Below are 24,360 nucleotides of genomic sequence, written 5' to 3' on the forward strand. Positions count from 1 at the left end.
TGGGGCGGCACCGCGCAGCGGCCACGGGGTCCCGTTAGAGCAGCGTCCGGCGGCTATGCCGAGAGCCCGGAGCGGCCGGAGGAGCAGAGGGGCCGGCGGGAGGGAGGAAGTAGGTTTGTTTACGGGCTGTTTGGGGCGGAGCAGGCTTGGTTGGGGGTCCGGTGTTGGGGCGGGGGTCAGGACTCCAGGCCGCGCCTGACGCTCTCTTTTCTTTTCTTGCATCTGCCCGCGATCTTCTCCCAGACCTTTCTGCGAGTACGAGCCAACCGGCAGACCCGACTGAATGGTGAGTCCTGCCCGGCCCCTCCCTCCGCCCCACCCCCGGCCTCCTCCCTCCCTCACTGCCTGCCGCTCCTGGCTTGCCTGGGTCTCTTCGACTTTTGGGCCCATTGGCTTCTTCGCAGTCACGGCGCCTGAGTATGTGCAAACCAAAGCTGCCGCTCTCAGTTTCCCCGTCTGTCTAATGGAGGTATGGCTCCCAGTCCTTGCCCAAACCTCTAAAGGCCCTGAAGAGCCCTGGGTGGGGGCCATAAGTGCCGGAGAATGAGGAACGAGCTACACAATTCTACTCGGGAACTCAGCTTTGAATTTGCAAACTGCTGGGACCTCACTATACAAACCTGCAGGGCGCTGAGAATGTTTTTCTTCCAGTTTTTAATCAGTGCCCAGTAGTGTGAATACAGCCTCTCTGCTGAGACTTGACAATACAGTGAGATCTGGAGTTCCCACGGCAACAGGAACTAACTCATCCCAGGGCTCTTTGAGTTATCAGTCGGCCCACATTTCACAAAGGTGATCAGCGTGGGCTCGACAGCTCTTAGAGGCCTTCTCTGAAAGCAGGCCGTGTATGCACTACCTAGCAGCCCCCCTTTTGGATTCAAACCTCTAGAGCATTCCTGTTTGCTGAATACAATTGAACGATCCTAGCTTTTTGTGCTTACTGGGGTGTGGTATCTGGGGGGTGACTGTAAGGGGTTTAGGGTCTCTGGACCAGCTGGTAAGTGAGAGAGGCCATGGAGTTCAAGATACCCAGCTCTTACCACGTGGGTTCTGCTGCCAGGCTGAGCCCTGGTCTGGAAAAGGGAGAACATTCATGATGAGCTGGCGCCATGTTAAGCACCATTCTCACAACACCTCTGAGAGGAGTATTACACGCCTTTTGTGAATAAGAAAACAGGCTCTGAGAGGTGAAAGTGGTTTGTTTAAAAGCACACAGCTGGGATGTAACTGAGCCATGATTCATTTGAAGTTTGTTTCCCGCCAAAGCCCGTGTTTCTCCAACCACGCCATGCTACCTACTTGGCAAATGCTTTGATTCTTCCTACTCATACGTAGCCTCTGGATAGAGAACAGAACTTTCCCTACTACACTTTGGTAAGCTTAGTTCAGGATTTAGAAGATGAATGGGAAGATGAAAACCAAACCTGCCTTCTTCTCTGAGAATTTCCAAATGAAGCCCAGTCCATCAGGGTGCTTTCCAGGGACTACAAGGGATCATCTGCTGGCCTGTGTATCCTGAGCAAGGAGCACATCCAGTATCGTGCTTTTCTTGACCATTCCATGAGATTCGTTTCCTTAGTCATCGAACATTGTGGTCTCATCAGCACCTTCTTACCCAGGGAGGCGTTCTCTTGGTGTAGGCATGGTAGGGAGGAAGCTTTGTGTTGGCACACTGCTCCATACTACACTTCTAAAACTCTCAGGGTCCTTTGCTCAATGCCTTTCTGAGGTTTCACATCCATTGTCCATCCCAGCCCTGGCTCTAGAGTGTCAAGGCTACCTAAGTTTGAGATTCCAAGAGTTTAGGCAGCCAAAGTGAAGAGTTCTCGATCTTTGTCCACAAAGTCAAGTGGGGCACTAGGACACAGTCATGTCACTTATAGTGAAAACACAGGAAATTGAAGAGATGGACTGGGCTATAGACCAAGTTTTCTCAAACTCCATGCCCAGTTCTGGCAGGATGGTAGCTTTCCTTTTGGTTTGGGTCTTTCTGGGGTCACTCTGTTTTGGAGTTGGAGTAGCTCCCTGCCTCAGGCTCACAACAGGCAGGAGCTGGAGCTCTAGCACACTCACTGGGACCAGTCTGTTGATGCTGCTCAGTTAGGGGGTCCCCTTGGAACAGAAGGGCATTCTAGGTTATGAAGTCAGGCCTGGTTTCCTATCTTGCCTTTGCCACTTTTTAGCTACTTGGACACGTGCCTTGATCTCTCTAAGCTTCGGGTTTCTTCATCTGTTAAAATGGGATAATGCAATCTAGCTTCAGCAAGTGGTAGTAAACAAGCTACCTTGGGTAACGTACTTGACTGTGAGCCTGACACACAGTAGAAGCTCTAAATTGTAACATAGCAGCTCTTACCTGTGTTCCCCTCCTAGAATGCATTCATGAACTTCCTGTCAGGGTCACTGTCCATGAGAAAGTTCTTCCTGGCCCTGCACTGGGGAACCTTTCCCTCCTTGGCTGGCTCTCCCCCATCCCCATCAATTTGGTCCCAGAGTAGCCATCTCTGATCCTGCTGTGGCATTCTGGAAGGGACTAGAGGGAACAGAGTTTCTTGTTTTGACCCCTTCCTGCTTCAGTGACAGGAGGGCTACAGAGAGGGATTAGTGAGCTAATTAGAAATGATTGCATCGCTCAGCATTAATTAGCAGTGTTGTGGGCTTGCAGTGTGCACTTTGGAACTGAGCCCCCTGCGGGACAACATGGCAGGCAGCCCTCTGCCTCCAGGGCCTGCCAGCCCCTCTGTACTGATTAGAAATGAAGGAACAGGTTCGGGTGGGCACAATAAGGGCTGCCTTCTCAGGGTTCCCTGAGCCTTCTGACCTGGCTGCCAAAGGTCTGACCCAGACCTTCTTACCTTTGTGACTGGGCCTCAGTCTCCTCTTCTGTAAAATGGGATTAGTGGACCTCAGATAAATTCTTCCTGTTAAGATTCTAGGTGGGATGCTAGGAGCTGTACCTCAGGGCTCTTGGCCCAGGAACAAAAGAGGATTTAGCTGATGCGTGAACAGCAGGCCAAGTCAGGCCACTGGAGGGGTTAGGTTCTAGCCAAGAGATGCTCTTTAGAGTTGTATTTCCTGACACCAAAAGAGTTCATGGTCTTGGCTTTCTGGAGAGATACCTAGCAACATGGAGTGTCTTTGCCCATTGGACTCTTACTAAACACTGCAAATAAAGGTATGGGTAGACCTTGCACCAGCTGTGGCCAAAGAGTAGACTTACTCACTGGCTTAGTTAGCACCAGTCTCCTCCCCAGGTGCTCTTGGCAAAGCCCAGTTCCCAAAGGAGCAGGAGGTACTTCAAGATGAGGGCCAGATCAGGCACTGAATAAAAACGCTAGTGGTTGGCAAGAGGTCAGGATGTGTCAGCTCCACTGGGACCTTGGGGGCTGCAGTGACCGTCTGGTTGTTCTGTGCTTTGTTTTCGGTTCCCCCGTGCAGCTCGGATTGGGAAAATGAAACGGAGGAAGCAAGATGAAGGGCAGGTATGTCCCCTGTGCAACCGCCCCCTGGCAGGATCGGAGCAGGAGATGAGTAGGCATGTGGAGCATTGCCTTTCTAAGGTAGAGGGGCCATCACCACCCACCTTCCTTCCCCGTTCCCCTCCCCCAACACTAGCTGCAGACTATCCCTGAATCTGTGGGCTCTTGGGGTCTCCATGTAGTCTCAGCAGCTTCTTCACTTCTGTCCACTGCTCTCTCCCTTTGCTTTCACTCTCACTCATTCCCTCCTTGGGCTCCAGTGGAAAACTATTGGGAAGAGGCCCAGGTCTTTGACCTCTAAATTGGTTTGCTTCAGAGGAGCCCTAGAGCTGAGGGGCCCACTTGGCGCACCACAGCTGGGGCTAGAGCTGTGCCTTCGTCACAGACTGTGGGGAGCAGGTGGGGATGACCTGGGCCCAGCATGATCCTGCTCTGCTCTTCACAGAGGGAAGGCTCCTGCATGGCTGAGGATGATGCTGTGGACATCGAGCATGAGAACAACAACCGCTTTGAGGAGTATGAATGGTGTGGGCAGAAGCGGATACGGGCCACCACTCTTCTGGAAGGTGGCTTCCGAGGTACAAGCAGCTGACACATAGACAGTGGCACTCTAGTGCCAGGCCTCTGCTGGGTATCCATCTGTTGGGAGCCAAGAGGCTGAGGCTGGTGGCTGGTCATCCATCCGTTCCACCACGTGGGGACTGCTGCTGGTGGGGCTCCTTTGTGACCGTGCTGCCTGCCTGTGATGTGCATATTAAAATGGATGTATTTGGGTGGGGAAATGGAATTGTGAGGCTGCAAGCTAGGAATGACGAGGGGGGCTCTCAGCCTCGGGTGATGCATTGAAGGTGACAGCCAAGCCGCGTTAGCACCTGCATAAAATATTAAAGGGACGGTTATGCATTTATCACTCCATCCCTCTTAAGGCTGATAAATGAGAATCCAGCAACCTGCTGTACACCTCCAGCACTGGGGGCCCTGAGGGCTTCCAGGCAAACACATTGGATTTTCCTCCTCCTCCTCTTCAGCCCTATGTCAGGGAAATCAGTTACAGAGGAGAGAGTGAGTTATGGCAAAATTTGACCTCCCATGAGCTTCATTGGTGAATCTAATTTTAGCTCTGATCCCATCCCTTCTCCCTGGGCGCCCTCTGCCCTGAAGCAAGAGGGGCCTGGGCCCAGCTGCTCCCTCCTTCCCCTGGGCTCTCCCCAGTTGCTGCAGGGCCCTGCCTATCTCCAGTGCCCTCCCAGCTCCTTGGAGGAGCAAGGCTTGGCACCCCCCACCAGGTCATACAGCAGAATTGGTTGGGTGCCCAGGGTCAGTGACTTGTTAAACTCCCCAGCCTTGGGCAGGGGAAAAGGGGAGCTGTCTGCCTCTTGGCCTCCAGCTCTTCTCTCTTTCTGTGCATGAGCACAGCTGGTACTGCAGCTTGTGGTCATTAAGTGAGCCAATCTGCTTCCCGTCTGCTTCTCGTTCTCTGGGCAACACCTTTGGGAGTACTGCTGTGTATGGTCCCTGGGGAATCTCACAGCAGCTGGGAAGAAGTTCTCTGCCTCCATGGGGCCACGCTACCTGGGCGGATGCTGAGGAGTGGTCTCTGCAGGGCTGTCCAGTGCAGACTGGTTCCACGAAGGGGCTAAGAGGCCAGATGGGACATTATGCCTCTGGGCGTCTCTCACATTACCCAGGTGTTTGGGGGCAAGCCAAAACATAAATCAGGAAGGTTAGTCAGATCAAACCGTCTCCCTGAACTGGAGCTGGAGAGTGTGAGTTTGCCATTTCACTCATCCTGTACTGGAGCCTTAGAGTGTCTGAGGCCCTAGAAGAGTGAGCAGCAGAGCTGACGATTGTCTGTCCTGTGAGTTGGACACATGGGTGTTCGGTGGCAGCCACACAGGGTCAGTTCCAGCATGCCGCTCTGGTTAGCGCTGTTGGCAGCTGCAACTGCTCACATCCTCCATTGCTGTGGCAACTTCTTAGGTTCCTTGGCACAGACCTGGACCTGATGGCTTCTGGGCACCAGACAGGGCTTACGGAGGATGAAGCTGCGAAGGGCCTGCTGATTTGACAAGAGTATTTCCCTTGTGCCGGGATGCACTTGCAGAGCAGTGTGAGGGGCTCTTAGGCCCTGGGCGGGTATCCGTTTTCCCTGAGTGTTTACACTGTGAGGTTGTTCCTTTCAAGAATTCCTGAGGGGAGTTCAAAGGGGGCTTTTCTTTGAGCGATTTGGAGAGCGAGAATGAGAGTGAGACTTGAAGAGGGAACAGGGGCCGGAGGTGCCTTTATCTGCAGAGAATTGCTCCAGCTTTCCTGATAGAAGCTGCTGCCGCCTCTTAAACAGCTTAGTGCAGTCAAAAGACAGGCAGACTTGAAAGGCTGTTTTACAGCGAGATCAGCGGGGGCCACGAGGCAGAGAGCGGGGCGCAGTGGAGCGGAGGAGGCTGAGGCTCCTCGGTGGGGGGACTATCAAAGGGAGGCCCTGGCTGATCCGTACTGCCTCTGCCCCCAAAACCCTGTCTGCAAAAGCTGGCCATCTGTCAGCCTACCCTCCCTGGCCAGGACCGAGAGGCCCCAACTCTTGGGGGGTTGGGTGTGGCCCCGCCAGGCGGGCTGGTGTCAGTGCAGCGCATTGATCGCCCGCCGGGCGGGCCGGGCCGCAAGCCGGGCAGCGCGTGCTTAATGTGATTGAAAGGCAGTTAAAATGGCGGTGACCTTTTCAGGAGGAATTAGATTGCCTGCCAAGACCGGTTAGAGGGAGTGATAACGCCAGCTGAAGAAGCTGCCCAGCCGACTTCAGAGAGAGGGAGGCAGAGGCAGGATGAGCAGGCGAGTGGCGAGGCCCATTTAAACTGCACTGTGCGTGCTGACAGAACAGAGATTGCCGTCCTTGTTAGATATGAAAGAAGTGAAGAATTGCAGATAAGTTCCTGTATCCGATCACCCCCATCCCTCCTCCCAGACTAGGGCCCCTTGGTCATCCTCAGCAAAGCTTCCCACCAGGCCCCTGGGGGTTGGTCTTATGGATCAGATGGGTTACCTCAAATGTAATCTGCTGTGGGAAGCAGTGAACAGGCAAGAGTTTCAGTGGAGACACTTGGCTGAGGGCAACAGGCTTTAGAGATGGGCACCTGTGGTTACTGAGGAGGAGCTCCCAGATATCTCAGGCCTGGGAGTGCTCGGACTGGTATTTTAGGACAAAATAACCAGACAGAGCAGGCGAGCACTGAGGTGGGTCCCACTGGAAATAGATTTTTGAAAAGACTAAAGGAAATAGGTATTACTTCAAATAAGTAAGTTGGAAGGAATTTTTGCTGCCTAGGAGGCACTCTGACCTTCCCAATTCTAGAAGAAATACTTAAGCTGTGTGCCTAAGCTGTTGATTGTCCTTTCAGAACCACAGATTTTCTAACCTGCTACTGCTCTTTACATAAAGGGCAGCACACAGAACCTAGTGCGCCACGAACATTCCAGTAAAAGAGATCCGCAGTTAGGGAGAAAAGATGTTTTTCTTGGGTACCATGCCAAACCTGGGCTGAGCAAGGGACTTCTAGGCTAGAGAAGCAGACTACAGGGGAAACCTAACTATACAGCCCTTAAGACAAGCCTGCTTCCACCTGTAGTCTAAGGAGGTGTGTGACTAAGGAGCCATGCCTTTCCTCTCCTGTCCTCCATCCAGCTCCTGGATCCTGGAGAAGAGACCTACAGTGGTGAGCTGTGGTCCCTCCTGTGTGTTGGTTGCCAGTGAGAGTTCACCCAACTGCATTGGGGAGCCCAGAGCTCCTCATATCTGGAAGGGACATGCTGGAAGGAGGACATGGGAATGATTGGTTTCAAATAAGGTGGCAATGATGTGGTCACAAGAGTGTTGAGATGGAGGAATTTCCCAGGAAGCATCACAGGAAATAGAAGCCTGCAGCTATATCTTTAAGCCCTGGAGGTGAATGCATTGCTAAAATCCAGCATGAAGCCCCTTTGAACCAAACAGGTGGAGTGGGTAGGGAGAAGAAGGGTGTTAAGACAGTCAGCAGTGCATGGTCTCTGTCCTGTTCAAGTCCTGGCGTGAGGCGTTTCTTATCTTTCATGAGTTCCTTACATTTAAGCTGGTTCCAAGTAGCTGGATGAGAAGTCATGAAGCAAACAGGCAGAGCAGCTGTGGCACAAATCTTATCTTTTCTTTTTTTGAGACAGAGTCTCACTTTGTCACCCAGGCTGGAGACTAGAGTGCAGTGGCACAATTTCGGCTCACTGCATCCTCCACCTTCTGGGTTCGAGAGATTCTCCTGCCTCAGCCTCCCGAGTAGCTGGGATTACAAGCATGTGCCACCACACCCAGCTAATTTTTGTATTTTTAATAGAGACGGGGTTTCACCGTGTTGGCCAGGCTGGTCTTGAACTCCTGAAACCTCAGGTGATCCGCCCACCTCGACCTCCTGGGATTACAGGTATGAGCCACCACACCCAGCCTGGCACAAATCTTTTATCTGGCTACTTCTTGATAAAATTTCAGCACCAGAAGTATGGGGCAAGGGGGTAAGAGGTGTTATAAGCCCCAGGGCATGGACACATAGGCCTTGCCCTAGCTGCTGCCTCCTTTGGTGTGCTGGTTCTCAAAAGAAAGGAGCCCCAGGTGCTAAAAATGTCCCCCAGTGCAGCTCTGCTCCTGGTCCAGTCAGTCCAGTCAGTGACAGGTGTTGGAACAGCACACTGCTGGAGGCGGTCTTGGAGTGGAGAGGGTTGTGCTGCTGCCTTGTGACTCCTTACCACCTTTAGTTATCTCTGTCGCCTGTTGGGAGGGGTGAGGAGAGGTGGCAAGGAGCAAGGCACCTTCTGTCCCCTGTGGCAACTGACGGGATTTAATCGCCTTTTGGAACACAATTGTTAAGCTAGGACAGAGGGAGTGCAGGCAGAAGGAGCAAGTATCAGTGGTTTTAAACGGCGTCTGTCTCTCTGCGTCTCTCCTGACGTGAGGCAGTGAAACGCGTTATCGAGGAGGCCCGGAAAGTGGCTAAGTGCGTTTGACACACGCCAACTCCCTGCCTCCACACTGGATAATTGCATTGTCAACTGTTCAGCGAGGTGGCAGGTGACACTGCAGGCCGATTGATTGTCCCGCATCGCAGCTCCCCAGACTGTCAGCTCCCCAATCGATGGCGTTTACACAAGACACCGTAACTGCATCTGTAACTAATTCCAGTGTAAAACTCGCCGGAAGCTGCTGCCCCTGCCCTCCGTGTTGGAGAGCGCAGGCCTCTGGAGGGCCCCGAGACTTTCCTTTCTCCCTGGGCTCTGGTTTTGTTGGGAGCAGCAGGTGAGGAAATCGATGCCTCCTTTTTTGTGGTTTCAGGTTCCAGGATGATACTACCCCCAGTAAACGGGCATCTCCAGTTTCTCAATCGATCATCTGATCAGTTGATTAAATTAACACTGATTTTTTTTTCTCCCTTCTCAATAACCCAGGAAGAAATGAGTTTATGGGAGAAGGGTCATTTTTATAAAATGTAGACCTGTGTTTCATTTCTGCACTTAACTCTCTCCCTCTTTGTTGCTAAGTTTTCACTGTGAGAAGGATTTTTTTTTTTTTTTTTGCACTGCCCACCCTGCCAGGAATGGGCAACTCTGGCACCACCCTGCTGGGTATCATTGACCATCAGGCTTAGGTTGCCTGTGGGTGGGGGCTCAGGCCTTCATGCCACTTTAAGGTGGGGCAGAACCGTAGCAAGGGGTCCTCCCTGGTGACTGAAGGGTACTCTGGGCCATCTTGGAGGTCCTGGGGGCTGAGTTCCTTCCCTGGATAGCAGCAGTAGGAGTGGCAGCTTGCCTGTTATCCCTGGAGCTACATGGAAGAGGAGCCAGAGACTTGGAAAGGAGCTGTCTGTGCCATCTTGCCTCTGAGTACTGGCTTGGGAGATTCCAGCAGCTGAGAACATCAAACGACTGTGGAGCCTTCCTCTCCAAGCGGGAGGGGGGGCAAGCTGGCAGGGGTGCTGTCTGCATAAAACGGCTTTATGGCCGTTTCTTTTTATTATGATTCTGCCAGAAGTCAGCAAGTGACATTTCATTAAGAAAATAAAGTTTAATGTGCTGGGAAAGAGGTTGGAGCAGGCTGGGGCAGCACAAGAGTGAAATTGGCAGCAGCCTGTTCTGAACACCTGTGGGGGTAGGGAGAGGTTCCCAACATCTGTCTTAGCTGGAGGATGGGGTCAGGGTCAGAGTGAATGGCTCAGACCAGAGGCAGAGGCCTTTTCTTTGGCAAAAAAAGTGTGTCGTGCTGTCCATCCTGCCTGACTGGCCAGAGGAACAGAAAGCTGCTGCCGGACTGGAAGCTGGGATCTGATAAGGAAAGTTGTATCCTCAGAGATTTCTCCAGGCCACCCGCTAACTAGGACCTAATACAGCAGTGTCGCCAGTGTTTAGCCAGTACTGCTGGGGTGTGCTGTGTGGCACCAGCCATCAGCCCAGCCACCTCTGCTGGCTGATACTGAGATCACAACAGTGAGTCAAACTTGGGACCCTTGCAGCTTCCAGTCTGGTGAGGGACAGTGACAATATGTGGTAATAAATATGATTCTGGAGTTACACAGAAGTCTGGGTGGACACCAGGGAAGGGCCACCTGTGTATAAGAAGCTGGGAAGCCCCATCTACCACGCAGAGCACCGTGAGGACAGGGATCAGGTCTTGAAGCTCTCTGTTCTCAACATGGAGCCAACCAGAGGATGAGCCCAATAAAGGTTGAAAGAATGGCATTGAGGTGTGAGTTCTTTCCTTTAGCAGGGATTTAGAGAGCAGCTGCTCTGTGTGGGCACTGAGTTAATGGTAGGAGGCATGGTTGGGCTGAGTCAGACTTGCCAAAGGAGCAGGCATGTGCATTGCAGACCAGGAGGGATAAGGTTCTAGGCAGAGAGCAGGAGGTGTGGAGGCATGGGGGCGTGAGAAAGCACAGAGGATTTGGGAGACCACAGTAGCTCTGTTTAATGGAGTATGAGTCCTGGGCCAAGCATGGTGGGCAGTAAGACTGCAGAGAAAAGGACTTCAGGCCACAGGGCTACTTTCTGTGTTGAGAAGCTAGAGCTTTTCCTGGCAGCTTTGGGATACCCTGTTTTCTTTTCTTTTTTTGAGACAGAGTCTCGCTCTGTCGCCGAGGCTAGAGTCCAGTGGCACAATCTCGGCTCACTGCAAGCTCCACTTCCCGGGTTCACGCCATTCTCCTGCCTCAGTCTCTGGAGTAGCTGGGACTACAGGCGCGGGCCACCACACCCGGCTAATTTCTTTTTGTATTTTTAGTAGAGACAGGGTTTCACCATGTTAGCCAGGATGGTCTCGCTCTCCTGACCTTGTGATCCGCCCGCCTCGGCCTCCCAAAGTGCTGGAACTACAGGCGTGAGCCTCCGTGCCCGGCCTGGAGTACCTTGTTTTCTCTGCTTTGCCATGGAGCCATATTGGGCTCACATGTGGTCCCAGGGTTCTCTGCTTTCCACTTACAAGGCAGGGCTAGGCAGGGCCAGACCGAGCAGAGGATGTGAGGCCAGCTGCTGAGCTGCGTGTACTTGGGGAAGGGGGGTTGGCAGGGCTTGGGTGCCGCAAGCTGTAAGTGAACCTGATAGCTACATTCTGATTGATGGTGGAGTTTGTCTCCCAAACTGTCAGAGGGTTTATAGAGGTGCCACTCACCCACAAGGCGGGAATTGCTTGTCAGGACACCTGGCTGTGAACAGGAGACAGAGCTGTAACTTGGTGTTTTCTCAGCTTAATGACCCTGCTGCTGACCTGCTTGTTGCCTCAAGTGTGTCAGTGCCTCAGGGTAGAGGGCAAATGAGGACTGTCGGGGAGAGGTGGAGCCCAGGCTGTGCCCGGCGTCTTTCCTTCCCGGTGCTGCTTACCTTTGGGATTGGTGGTATCTTTGTGAGACCAGAGACTGGTGGGGTAGAAGGGAGAAGGATCAAGACTCAGTGTTTTTCAGGGCTTGAAAAATGGAGAACATTCCAGATGGAGTGAATAGCATGAGCAGGGGTCTTAAGAGTGGGATATACAGGGTATGTTTGGGGTTTGCTGAGCAGTCTCTGTGTCTACATGCATGGGGTTTACAGAGTGAATTAGTAGAGAGCAAGGGTAAAGACATAGATGCACCCAGATCTTCATGGATTTGGCTGAGGAGTCTGGGCTTGGTTGTGCATGCAGTGGGGAGCCATCGATGGTTTTGGAGCAGGAGGCAAGGTGGCCAGAACTCAGTGGTAAGCAGGATGACGGAACAGATAAGAGGCCTGAGGACTCCCTATAAGACATATCCTAATGAGAGTATAAGGACCTGAGAGGAACAAGCAGAAATGTCTGAAATCATCAGGCAGACACTGAGCTGCTTCCTCACTTCTTTAAGTATTTCTTTGCTGATCCCAGTAGCCACAGAGTCTCACGTTCTTTTGTCCCTGGCAGGGCTGTGCTAGCTAGTGAGGTGTGGTCTGAGACCCACTGGGAGGAAGTGGGGAGCTGGGGGGAACAACTCTATAGCACTTGACCCTGGGCTATCAGGAAGGGTGGTCCTGGATGGCAGAGAGATCACCTGGCAGGTGAGCAGCCTGGTATAGCCCCAGCAGCTCGCCCCTCCCCCTGAGCTGAGAGCCCACCCATGGCTTGCCAGATGCACCTCAGGGGTCAGCCGCCTGCCTGGCCCATGGCCTGGCCTCCGCTCAGCCTGGTTGCCTTCATGGACTGCTTTGAGAAGTAGGTGTGCATGCCTGTCCTCCCTCGTCTGTCCCTTCTTAATCCCTTTATAACTGCACTTGTCCAGGAATCTGGGCTGAGTGAGGTGGAGATGAATAATTAATGTCAGGCGCTTCAGACACCAAATATTTGAACAGCTGCCTGGTGTTTTTGCTGGCAAGGACCTAGCGGCCAAAATCAGGATGTTGGCCGGGGGTCCCACTCTGTGGCTCTGATTGGCCTCAGCCAGCCTGTTCTTTCCTCCGATGGACTTGTCAGGCTGGATAATGGGGCATAGGGGGAGGCCCCACTCCTTTCCTGTGAAATTCCTAGGCCTGAATTTTTCTGTCCTCTTCCTGTTCTTCCTAGACCTGGAAGATAGGTGGACAGCACGCCTGGGGCTGAGTGTCCCCCAAGGACGTGACATAATGTATGAATGGGCTAGTTTATGAGCAGAGACCACTTGGAGCAGCATGCAGTGGCAGAGAAAGATGAAGTTTGCAGAGGGAAGGGCCTGAAATGTCAGGGTCAGGGGCACTGAAGTATCTGGCTCTATATATCCCAGGCCCAGGTTTCCCTCTGGGCCTTAACAGGTCCGAAGCCTAACCATTACCTGCAGGCAACAGGAGGAGCACCCTCGGCCTAGTCTTGTTGTCCGCAGGCCCTCCTCACACCCTGCTTCCCACAGGCTCCGGCTTCATCATGTGCAGCGGCAAAGAGAACCCGGACAGTGATGCGGACTTGGATGTGGATGGGGATGACACTTTGGAGTATGGGAAGCCACAGTATCCTTGGAGCACTGTGGGTGCTGGTGGGGCTGATACGGCAGGCCACAGGGAATAAGAAAAGTAGCTCCTCTGGTACGCACCTGCACCACCACCCCCGGCCAGAGTCAGCTTTGGCCAGGAGGGGCGTGCTCTCCTGAGGAGTCAACCCTCATGGCCTGCTGCAAACTAGGATCCATTGTCCTTGACCACCGTGCCAGATATACAGAGGCTGATGTCATCCCCTGCACAGGCGAGGAGCCTGGTGAAGCCAAGGAGAGAGAGGCACTCCGGGGTGCAGTCCTAAAGCAAGTGTGGGCATAGGCCTGGGGGGGTGGAGCAGACAGAGAGGAAGCCCTGAGGCAGGGATCAACCCAGTACTGACCCTCAGGGCTGTCCTGCCCGCCTTCAGGCCTCACTTTGTTCTTCCTCCCTCCTTTCCTCCAGTGGTGGCCCTCCCAGCACACGCATCACGCCTGAGTTCTCTAAATGGGCCAATGACGGTAAGTCCTGCCCCAGGTTAGGAGTAATGGGTGAGAGGGGATATCCCTGGATGGTGGTGACTGACTCAAGCCCAACCCCTCACCTGTGCTGCCCAGTCTGGCCGGAGTGTGAGTTGCCCCTCTGTCCCAGCAGAGATGCCATCCACCAGCAATGGTGAAAGCAGCAAGCAGGAGGCCATGCAGAAGACCTGCAAGAACAGCGACATCGAGAAGTAAGTGTTTGGCCAGGAGGGGGCCCTGGGACCGCAGTTCAGTGGGAGGAGGGGCCCTTTGCTAGCAGGAAGGCCTGCTGCCAGGGCTTCTGGCCCTCCCAAGTGCAGCTCAGTGCTGCTGCCCTGGGCACACAGCCGGCAGTGGAGCCCAGCTGGTGCTAAGCGTGACTCTGTGAATTGATCGCTGGGCCACGGCCCCGGGAGCCTTGGCGGAGGGAGGAGCAGTCCGCCCGCCTGCCTGCCCGCTGTGGCGGCCTCCACCCGGGGAATGTGATGTATGGCCGCCCAGCCCAGCCGGCGCACTTGATTCATCTCCAGTTTCTGTTTCTTAATCGGGAGCTAAATTGGTTTCATTTTTCTTGTCCCGGGTGGCACTCGCAGTGGGTTTTAGGCAGGAACGTTGGGTCTCATCACTTCTGGTAGGAATTTTTGGCCTGGGTTCTCTGGCAGAGAAAAAGGGATCCATTAGCATTTCGCGCAGTGCTGGGCAATCCCTGGCCTGGATCCCCGGGAACCACAAAGATTTAGTATCAGCTGGGCATCTCCCTGACTTCCCAGAAGCCCAAGGAAAGCCAGTTCTGGCCTCAAGAGATGGCATTGTCCAGTCTGGGCTGTCTGGTGCTGCTGCCATTGGTCATTACTTAATTCCAGTACCCACTCCACCTTCTGACTGCAGGCTAGGTTGCCTGGGGTTCAAAGGCAGCCTCTTCATTCCAGGGCCAGTGTTCCATCTTTGCCTCCTGCCAGGAGAGTGGATTGCAGGCCGGTGCAGGGCCGGGTCGGTGGCCCAGGGTCACCTCCCATTTGTTTCCCTCCATTTTGTGTTGTCATAAATTCATTCCAGCCCGTTGTGGTTGATCAGTTTATCTCGGCCGGGGCCGCGAGTGCTGCTGGCATGATGTATGGGCCGCGGCGCAGGGCCCGGCTGCCCATGAATCACCGCAGCTGCTCCGTGTCAGCGCCGGAGCGGGCCGTACAGGTTCAGCGCAACCAGCTTGTGGGGGGGAGGAATGACGTATGGATGTTTATTTAATAATTCTCTCCTACTCCAGCTGAGCGGGGCGGGCGGGGTTGTAAGGGGCACCCACCCTCATCTGGAGGGGCTGCTCATAAATCAGAAAGACAAGATCATTAATCAGGGATGGCGCCCAAGGGGGAGGTGGGGGCAGAGCCAGTGGCTTCCATGAAGGTACAACCCACCCAAGGCTAGGGGGAGCCAGGATTTCTGTCCCACCTGTGTGAGCACAGGCGCCCATAGGCAGGGATCTCTGTGATGAGGTGGAGACTGGCTCAGTCATGTGCAGAGCTCTCCACTGGGTCTGGGTCTGCTGAGACTGGGGCCCATCAGTCCCCGAGATTTCTCTATTTCTTGCCCTAGATCTGTTTTACTACGCAGGGAAAAGGAATGGTAGGGTGCCATGGCTCCTCCAGGAATCTCCCCACCCCCCATGCCCTGGAGGGACTCAGGAATAGCTCACAGCCAGCCTGGACCAGGGGTTGGAGGTTTGGGTATTTCGCCAGAGCCAAGATTGGAGGGCAGGTGTGTGCTGAGCACACCCAGGATAGGCAGGCTCTGGAGTTGGCTGTTGGCCTTCAGTGTGGCCTTGTAGCTCTTGGAGATGGCATGGGAAATGACTTCGTTCTCTCCTGGCCTCATGCCATTCCAGCTCCAGTTCTCTGATTTGAGGTTTGGGAGTTAGTTCTCCATTCTGGGGTAGGCTGCCCCCAGCTGCAGGCCTTAGTTTCCCCATCTTTGAAATACCCATATAGGACTAGGCAAATTCTCAGCTTAGTCCTTGGAGTGGAAGGGAGCACAGCTACAAATCCTTGTCTCCTTATCACGAATTTACCTGTAATCCAGATGGGGATGGCACATATGGCATTGTGCAAAATGCCAGGGAAGGAGCCTGCTGTTTGAGGGCTTGTGACGAGAGAAGGGGTAGTAAAGGCTTCCAGAACCAGAGGGATAAATGGAAGCCCCCAGGGAATCAGCCAGTACCAGGAGGGACGAGTCAGAGTCTTTCTTGGCATCCCTGGAAAGAGGCAAGGCAGAGGGAATCATGGACCCTAGGGTGATGCATTTAAGTGTCCCTGATACAGGGACACAGCCACTAAGGAGTCATGCTCTGTGTTGTTAGCTCCCCAAAGGAAAAAGGCCAGAGATTGAAGTTTGTTATTGCCCATGAAATGTGACCACTGCCCTCCCTGCACTCCCATTACCACTCACATCCAGCAATGACAGACCACCTGTAAGCTCTCAAGCTTCCTGAGCTGATTGTCTCCCCTAAACTGCAGAACAGGTGCCCCCAGGAGACTGTCCTTGCCCAGAGTCCACCTCCCTTACGATTCCCCTGCTCTCAGTCCAGCCTCTGCTTCCTGATTGAGTACATCTGTGAAACCTGAGCTGTTCGTACCCTGCTCTTCCAGCATCCTCAGCAGCTTCCTGCTGTCCGTGAGATAAACTTCAGCTCCTTCAGGTCCTCCTGCATGCCATCTCCTTTCTCACTGTAGCACTTTGCCTGCACATGGGCCTTCTAGCCAGATTGGAATCTTGGGCCTCTTGGCCTGGAACCCCCCTCCTCCTGGGTGTAGCCAGTACAGTCATGGTCAGTCACACAATTATTAGTTGATCATGGAATCAGTCTGCCAGGTTTGAATCCCATCTCCCTGACTCTGTGGGGACCTTCAGCAAGCTACTTAATCTTTCTGTGCTTTAGTTTCTTTGTATATAAATCGGAGATATTAGAATATTCTCATGGGGTTTTTGTGAGGTGTAAATAAGATAATAATTATCAATCCCTCAGTACAATCCCTGGCATTTAGTAAGTGCTTAATAAATTTTAGCTATTTTATTTGTATTATCATTATTATTCCCTAAGGCCAATCTCCTATACCATCTTTTCTACTCTTCCAGGAAGCATTCTCCTCCCTCTGTGAGCTCCCCTGGGTCCTGTTCACTTGTTTTAGGAGGGTGGGAAGGTTCCTTGAGAGAGTCCTAGCTATTCCCTGTTCAGCAGTGCAGCCCAAGGAGTCCTGGAAATGCAGGAGGGACCTTCTGGTGCAGGGCTTGGCCCACAGACAGGACTACCAGGGCATCTGATATGCCTAGGAAGTAACAAGGAGCCCTGGAGGCAGGCCAGGCCTGTGGCAAAGGGACCTAGATCATGTGGGACCCGCCCAGTCCCTGCATCTCTCCCCCTCTCCCTGGAGGTTGGACGGGCCCTTTCTAGCAGGTGTTTGCTCGTGCCCCGTGCTTGAGGTGGGCTCTTGGCCATAGTATTGGTGGAGCGAGCAGCCCACCCTCAGGGAACCCACACTCAGGAACTTGACACTGCTGTGGTGGAGTTCACACAGCGGGCTGTGAGAGCCATTGTGCAGTGCTGGCTCGGGGGGCTAGAAAAGGCTTCTGGGAGGGCATGAGAACAAAACTAGGTCTGAATGATGAGGCAGAGCTAGTGAGTCAGGCGAGGGGGTGCAGAGGGATCACAGTGCAGAGGCCAAGGCAGTGAAAAAGGTGGCATGGATGGTGACACGTAGCAGTCGAGCATAAAATGCATGGCAAGGTCCTTAGGGGTGCGGCGGGCTAGAACTGGACCAAGGAGTGTGGTGGAGCTCTACTCTGAGGGGGACATTGGAAGGCTGGAAGTCACACCACGAGAGACTCGCTTTGAGAACATAAATTCTTCTAGGTGCTGGGAAAGCGGAATGGAGATGAGGGGCCTGGAGGCAGAGAGGCTGTCTGGAAAATGTTAGTGGAGGAATTGGTGCAAGACATCTGAGAGCCTGGACTAGTGGTGGTGAGGGGCGAAAGAAGTGGAGAGATGCTGGAGATACTAGGAAAGATGACAGATTTGGGTTGTTGGGAAGACTGTGAAGGAGTGGTTGAAAATGGTTCCCTGGTATCTGTGGTGTAAAAATTCATCTGGATGGGAATGGAGGAACAGAGAGGGTGAGGAGTTTAGTTCTGGAATGTGGAATTTGCAGATTCGGGTTACCAGAGGAAGGCGGCAGGCAGGGATGCCTAGGGGACATTTATGTATTTGGTTCTGGAATTCAAGGGAGGTGTAGGCTGGAGGTGCAAATGGGAGATGCCCGCCTGCTACCCAACCATGCCTTCCTTTTTACAGAATCACCGAAGATTCAGCTGTGACCACGTTTGAGGCTCTGAAGGCTCGGGTCAGAGAACTTGAACGGCAGCTATCTCGTGGGGACCGTTACAAATGCCTCATCTGCATGGTGAGTAGAAAAGAACCTAGGGGTTCCGTTGGTCAGGCTTCTGCGCCCTCTGTGGGAGTTGGAGAGGGTCTCCGCACTGTGCTCTGGGCTCTTTGGAGGGTGGACCTGCCTCAGAGTGACCCCTTGTCTGCCCCCTCCTGCCTAGGACTCGTACTCGATGCCCCTGACGTCCATCCAGTGTTGGCACGTGCACTGCGAGGAGTGCTGGCTGCGGACGCTGGTGAGGTGGCATGGGGGTCGGGGAATGGGAGGCCGTTCCGGGCACCGCCCAGATGTCCGTGCTTATGCCTGAGCCTGCCTGGGGGAAGTGGGGAGCATGGGGCAAAGGAGATCAGGATATTTACCCCCAGGCTCGCTGCCTCCTCCCCCACTGCAGGTTTAGGAACTTCTCCCCCTCCATGAGTTCACTGCATTCTCCCTTCCCCTCCCCCTGCCCCCCGAAGGCCCACTGCATCACACAGACTGGTGAGGCCCAGGGTCAGGAGGAGGCTGGCGGTGGGTAAACAGGACCAGGGCCTTGGCCCCTCCCCCTCCCATTACTAAGCTCCTTCTGCTCCTGCCCCTGTTCTTCGCTCAGGAGCAGCCATTAAAATGTCGCCCGGAGACAGCAATAAAAGGCTCGGACGTGGGCTCTGTGTCCTGATCAAAGGCCGCGTGTAATCTCGTTAGGGCTGCGGCTGCCACAGCTGGACCTAGCCTTGTTCTCATTACCGGGGCTCCTGCTGCGGGGCTGGCCAGGCGGTTTGATCCTGGCGTCCCCCCAACACAGGAGCGTGCCTGCCTGCTCACAGAAGCTGCCTATGCGTCCCCAGCCTGTGCTGACAGGACCAAGGTCCCAGCACACACGGTTGCAGAGAGACATGGCTGCAGGTCCAGGTGCTCGCATGCACACACATGGCACAGTGTGTAGACCAGAGCCCTCCCTGTTCTCCCTGTAGGGTGCCAAGAAGCTCTGCCCTCAGTGCAACACGATCACAGCACCCGGAGACCTGCGGAGGATCTACTTGTGAGCTATCTGCCCCAGGCAGGCCTCGCCTCCAGCAGCCCCACCTGCCCCCAGCCTCTGTGACAGTGACCCTCTCCCTTTGTACATACTTGCACACAGGTTCCCCATGTACATACATGCACATACTCACACATGCCTACACACACACACATTTACACACGCAGGACTCTGGAGCCAGAGTAGAGGCTGTGGCCCAGGCACTACCTGCTGGCTCCCACCTATGGTTTGGGGGCCATACCTGTTCCAGCTCTGTTCCCAGGGTAGGGCAGGGAGGTGGGGGTTGGGGGAGTAGTGGGGCACGGCTCCTGAGATGCAGCCCCCAGACTGGCAGATGGACAGACAGACATGCAAACACCAGACTGAAGCACATGTAATATAGACCGTGTATGTTTACAATGTTGTGTATAAATGGGACAACTCCTCGCCCTCTACCTGTCCCCTCCCCCTTTGGTTGTACGATTTTCTTCTTTTTTAAGAACCCCTGGAAGCAGTGCCTCCTTCAGGGTTGGCTGGGGGCTCGGCTCATCCACCTCTTGGGGTACCTGTCTCTCCCTCTCCCGTAACGTCCCTTCCCTCTCCCACGTGCTCGGTGTTCAGTGGTGTATATTTCTTCTCCCAGACGTGGGGCACATGCCCCAAGGGACATGATCCTCTCCTTAGTCTTAGCTCATGGGACTCTTTATAAGGAGTTGGGGGGGGTAGAAGCAGGAAACAGGGACCGAGCTGAAGCAGAGGCTGAGATGGGGGACTGGAAGACAGTGCTCCTGGCCACCCAGCCTCTGCCGAGAACCATTTCTGGGATTAGAGCTGCCCTTCCCAGGGAAAAAGTGTCGTCTCCCCGACCCTCCCGTGGGCTCTATGGTGTGATGCTGTGTCTGTATATTCTATACAAAGGTACTTGTCCTTTCCCTTTGTAAACTACATTTGACATGGATTAAACCAGTATAAACAGTTGCTGCCTGTGTGTTGTGTGGGGAGGTGGGGGAGCTAATTAGGGGAGGTGGGCTGAGGCAGTTAGGGGGTTAATTCCTAGCAGCAGGATGGGGGAAAGGACTTAGCTATAGGTGTATGACACTGTGCAGGGTTGGTCTGCTCTGGGGTCCTGGAGCATTTGGTTTGGATGGGGGTGGGGCTGGGGATCTGGGCTCCTGACTATTGATGGGTAGGGGCTCTAGGTTAATTCTTTATTGATGCAGAATCGTCAGCTCATTAATCACAGAAGAGGTCAGAGCTTGGGGGTACAGAGGGGATGCAAGCTCTCTCCCCCAACCTAGGGCAGGACTGGCCACAAGCTTGGTACAAACACAAGCCCCAGGCCTCTATCCCTTTCTGGTCCCCTGAAACATACCAGAGACGACAGTGGGATCACCCTATCTGCCTCTCAGGCTTTTGTTCTATTCTCCAAATGTATCTCTAGTGACCATCATCCCAGTGTAGCTACTGCCTAGATTCTCAAATGGAAAGAATGGAAACCCTATTACCCAGGATGAACCTTCAAGTCTCCCATGTGCTCACAGAACCGAGGCTGGGCAGCTAGCACTGGAGAGATGGCACTTTGACCCCCACAGCTCCCCACTGCCAGTGAGATAGCTCAGCTTCAAATGTGCTCAAAGCTACATGTAAGTCCTCACCGACAACAGAAAGCTGTTTGGAGAAAAACAGTCAAGGCCCCGGAGTAACCCCATGACTCCAGACTTGCTTTGACACCTTGCTCACCAGGCCTATCTGCCCAGATCCCCAACCTTAGTTGCCCATTTTCTCTGGGATACCCACAGTGAATTCCTCAGAATTGGGTCCAGTTAGCAGCTTCTGCCACCCCTTGCACCCAGATGAAGCACAGACAAGTCCCCCTTGGAGCCCAGCAAAGGCCCTTCACAGCCCCTCACCCAGTTTGATGGCACCCAATATCCTGAACACAGGGATCCTGGGATCCTAGGAATGTACACAGCCTCTGTCAAGTGATGGCTGAGGGTTTGGGAAAGAAACAGGTTTGGAAGAGAAGAGTGGGTAGGTGAGGGCAACAGAGAGATGAAGGGGAGGCTCTTAATGCCCAGTTCCTGTCAGGCCGACTTCTTTGGTGTCTTTACTCTCCCCTCCCACAGGCTTGGACTCAGTAGGTCCTTGATGGCTGGCTACCGCCACCCTGGGGGCCATATGGTCTCTAAAGGAGGCCATTAACCCAGAGTGAGGGCATTCCACTGAAGCCCGCCCTGCTGTGGGAGCCTTTCGCTATCTCATGGCACAGGCTGCACTGCCACCTGTTGGCCATGGCTAGGAATGCAGCCACACAGCGTGGGAATCCCTGCCACCACCATAGTGGGGACTCACCAAGGACTGATGGGATGCAGACAGAACGCGGCTCTGGGGACAGAGGGTCCATCATCCCCGAGAATATCAGGAGTCAGCTCCCATCCAGAGCTTTTCTAGCCATCTCCTTCACTGCCCCCTAAGCCCCTTGATCACCACGGTAAGCTCAATCAACAAATATTTATTGAATACCTACTACATGGCAACAGTGTGCAGTAGTGACTTCTAGAATGATAAGTGATAACTGAACCATCAGGCTGAATTCACCTCTCCTGCTTAGAGAGTATCTAAGTGGGTCTCCCTTCCAGGAGATGAAGGAGTTTGCTATTTCAGCCCCAAATCCCCTCACCCTGGTTCTGGTCTTTAGGGCTTGGGGACAAGCTAACTCCCAGCTCCTGTTACAATGCTGCTGCCTTCCCGCCCCCCTACTCTCTGGCAACTTTCAGCTTGCAACTTTCCCGGATCCAGCGGCTTCCTAGCAAAGTGTGGTAGAGCCAGGCAGGCCCTTAACCTCTGCATCCTTAGCTCCTCATCTGGCTTCTACCTCAGACTCTGAGTGAACTGCCAAGTGGGACCCATGTGGATGGTACTTTACACTGTAGGGCTTCGCCCTGCTGGAGCAAAGACCGCAGCCCCTATCCGCAGCCTGACACTACCCCTGACTAAGATACCTTCCCTCTGACATCTCCCCACAAAGCTCACCTTCCATTCAAGGAATCAAAACTCAACTCTGGCAACAGGCACAAAGTTTCAGTTACACAAGATGAAGTTCTGAATTATGCAAGATGCAAGACTATTCAGTTCTAGAGGTCTGCCGTGCACATAATCTCTTAAATTTTAAGTATCGTACACACAATTTTGTTAAGGAAGATCTTGTTCAGGTGTGGTGACTCACACCTGTAATCCTAGCACTTTGGGAGGCTGAGGTGGGAGGATCACTTGAACCTGGGAGGTTGAGGCTGCAGTGAGCCAAGATTGCACCATTGGACCCCAGCCTGGGTGACAAGAGTGAGACCCTGTCTCGAAATAAATAGATAAATAAATAAGTAAAGAAAAAAAGAGAGTAGGTCTCATGTTAAATGTTCTTACCACAGTTTAAATTTTAACAAATCAACTAGGGCTCACCCTCAACACCCCCCTCCGTTTGTCAACCTTTACAGCCTGCATGCCACAGGACTCCGCAGCCTGACTGTTGCGCTTGTCCAAAGACAAATGACTACAAGGCTCCCACAGACACATGCCCAGGCACTCCTGCCCTTTAGGATTCTGTGGTATGCAGACCACCAGGAGACAGGCCCATAGGAATTTTCTACTTAGGGGACTGCAGAGTCCCAAACGGCTACAGAGAGTTGAACCAGAAGAGTGCCCTACAGATGCAGGTTGTGGGGAGGCGTCAGGCATTTATTTCTGGAGCAGAGGTGAGGTGGAGCAGTGACCTCAGCAGTGGACACAGTTGCGCATGAAGTCGACACAGAGGCTTGTGTAGTAAGTAGGGTAGTCACGGAGGTGGCTGACGTGTGCAGATGACACGAAGTCCACAGAACGTGCCACGACCCGACGTGCCAGGCGTGCCTCCACCATGCGTTCTACGTCTCTCGCTGGGACTACTTCGTCAGCCCTTGAGTAGAGGTAAAGTTCAGGCCAGCGAGAGCCCGCGTCCTGTAGCCTGTCATAGAAGTGGGTGTGGAAGAGGGCTGTGATGGGAGCAAGCAGGACGTGGAACAGGACAACCACCAGGGCAAAGGCCACCAGCAGCAACAGGCGCAGCACGGCAGCCCGGCGCTCCAGGATGGCTGCCAGGGCCCGCAGAGCCCCTACCAGGTTGCTGTCACCAGGAGCGCTGTCAAAGATGGTGCCCACCACACGCAGGTGACAGAAGCGACGGGTCTGCAGGAGCTCCAGCACGTAGCGGTACAGCATGACGCCACCGTTGCTGAAGACATGGAAGAGCAGGGGCTCCTTCTCAATCTCATAATCAAAGAGCAGCTCGAGCAGCTTCTGGGCCAAAACACGAAGTGAAGGGATGCCCAGCGACTCGGAGAAGAAGACCATGTGCCATGGGGCTGTGTATCGGATTACAATGCAGCCCTGGGGAGAGAGGCCCGGTCAGTCCTCACAGATGAGGTGGGGATAGTGGGTACAAGCTAAGGTCAGAGGGGCCCAGCAACCCCAGCCTGCAGGACATAGGCCATGGGCCCACAGAGTCAGCAATGCTCTGGGTCCTGCTTCAGCCTGAGCCCGCCAGCTCGCCGCCCACAGACACAGGTGCCTTCTGGGTGGGGAAGGTAGACTCAAGGCCCATTTTTGGACTAATTGCTTCATGCTGGCCAAGCCCTCTTGACCTGGAGTGGTATTTGAGGCCCAGAGCCGGAAGCATGTACTGGAGACATCTGGGCTGACCAGAGGAAGTCTCTTTACTCTGGTTCCCTCCTGTCTGCACGCCGCCCTCCCATCCTAAGCCTTGCACATTTGGGGCGGGGCCTCACTGCTTGGCTATACCCTGCCTCAGCACCTCAGATCTGTACTGTCCCTGCCTCCCCAGACACAAGTAGTACCCCCATGAGACCAGTACCTGAGAGGTGGCCTGCAGGCCCCAGCCCTGACCACCAGAGGCCACTTCTGAGCTAGACCCACATCACTGTCATCACTGGTCACTGTCACCTTCCCTCTCTCCCAGGCTCCTAAGAACAGAGTCCATACTCTCTGGACTCAGGGACCTGACACCCAAATGTCTCTGGTTCCTAGGCCTGGGATCACTCCTCATACTTGTCCTGAAATTCAAAATACAGTAAACACTTGTTCCTCAAATTCTAAAATCTGGGCCCAAACTCCCTGTAGGCTTCTATACTCCTCATGCCTGGGCCAAGGGTGCCACAGCCTCCACACAGGTCCCCTTCTAGGTCAGTTAGAAAAGCCACCATGCCTGGCTCCTAATCCCCTCTCATCCTCCTGTTCCAGAGACAAAGGGCCCTTTGTAGGGGGAATGTGACTTTGGAGAGTGCTGGGGTCAGACAGGTCTGGGTTCACCTGGCACCACTATGTATCAATAGTAAGAACAAGGAACAGCTTACTACTTTCTTTTTTTTTTTTTTTTGAGACGGAGTCTCACTCTGTCACCCAGGCTGGAGTGCAGTGGCCGGATCTCAGCTCACTGCAAG

General features: G+C 53.8%; 2 protein-coding genes across 7 annotated transcripts in view; one reads left to right on the forward strand and one right to left on the reverse strand.

Annotated features, from left to right (window-relative positions):
- RNF220 (ring finger protein 220) overlaps nt 1-19,849 on the forward strand; it is a 253,823-nt gene extending 233,974 nt beyond the window's left edge. Inside the window, exons 6-15 of one of the 2 annotated variants that reach the window (XM_011946096.1) lie at nt 244-286; nt 3,439-3,482; nt 3,925-4,057; nt 12,863-12,959; nt 13,160-13,246; nt 13,386-13,441; nt 13,572-13,653; nt 17,781-17,889; nt 18,035-18,109; nt 18,828-19,849. In XM_011946096.1, coding sequence (XP_011801486.1) covers nt 244-286; nt 3,439-3,482; nt 3,925-4,057; nt 12,863-12,959; nt 13,160-13,246; nt 13,386-13,441; nt 13,572-13,653; nt 17,781-17,889; nt 18,035-18,109; nt 18,828-18,899 — 798 coding nt within the window. In that variant the 3' untranslated portion in view covers nt 18,900-19,849. The remainder of the gene's footprint in view (nt 1-243; nt 287-3,438; nt 3,483-3,924; nt 4,058-12,862; nt 12,960-13,159; nt 13,247-13,385; nt 13,442-13,571; nt 13,654-17,780; nt 17,890-18,034; nt 18,110-18,827) is intronic. The other variant, XM_011946103.1, reaches the window with a different exon arrangement.
- A 1,903-nt stretch (nt 19,850-21,752) lies between these two features.
- Nucleotides 21,753-24,360, reverse strand: part of TMEM53 (transmembrane protein 53) — a 21,136-nt gene continuing 18,528 nt past the window's right edge. For 2 of the 5 annotated variants that reach the window (XM_011946046.1, XM_011946082.1), the window contains one exon: nt 21,753-23,290. In XM_011946046.1, coding sequence (XP_011801436.1) covers nt 22,640-23,290 — 651 coding nt within the window. In that variant the 3' untranslated portion in view covers nt 21,753-22,639. The remainder of the gene's footprint in view (nt 23,291-24,360) is intronic. The other 3 variants (XM_011946055.1, XM_011946073.1, XM_011946063.1) reach the window with 2 other exon arrangements.

The sequence above is a fragment of the Colobus angolensis genome, unplaced genomic scaffold (assembly GCF_000951035.1).
Source record: "Colobus angolensis palliatus isolate OR3802 unplaced genomic scaffold, Cang.pa_1.0 Scaffold106, whole genome shotgun sequence".
NCBI classification, from domain to species: domain Eukaryota; kingdom Metazoa; phylum Chordata; class Mammalia; order Primates; family Cercopithecidae; genus Colobus; species Colobus angolensis.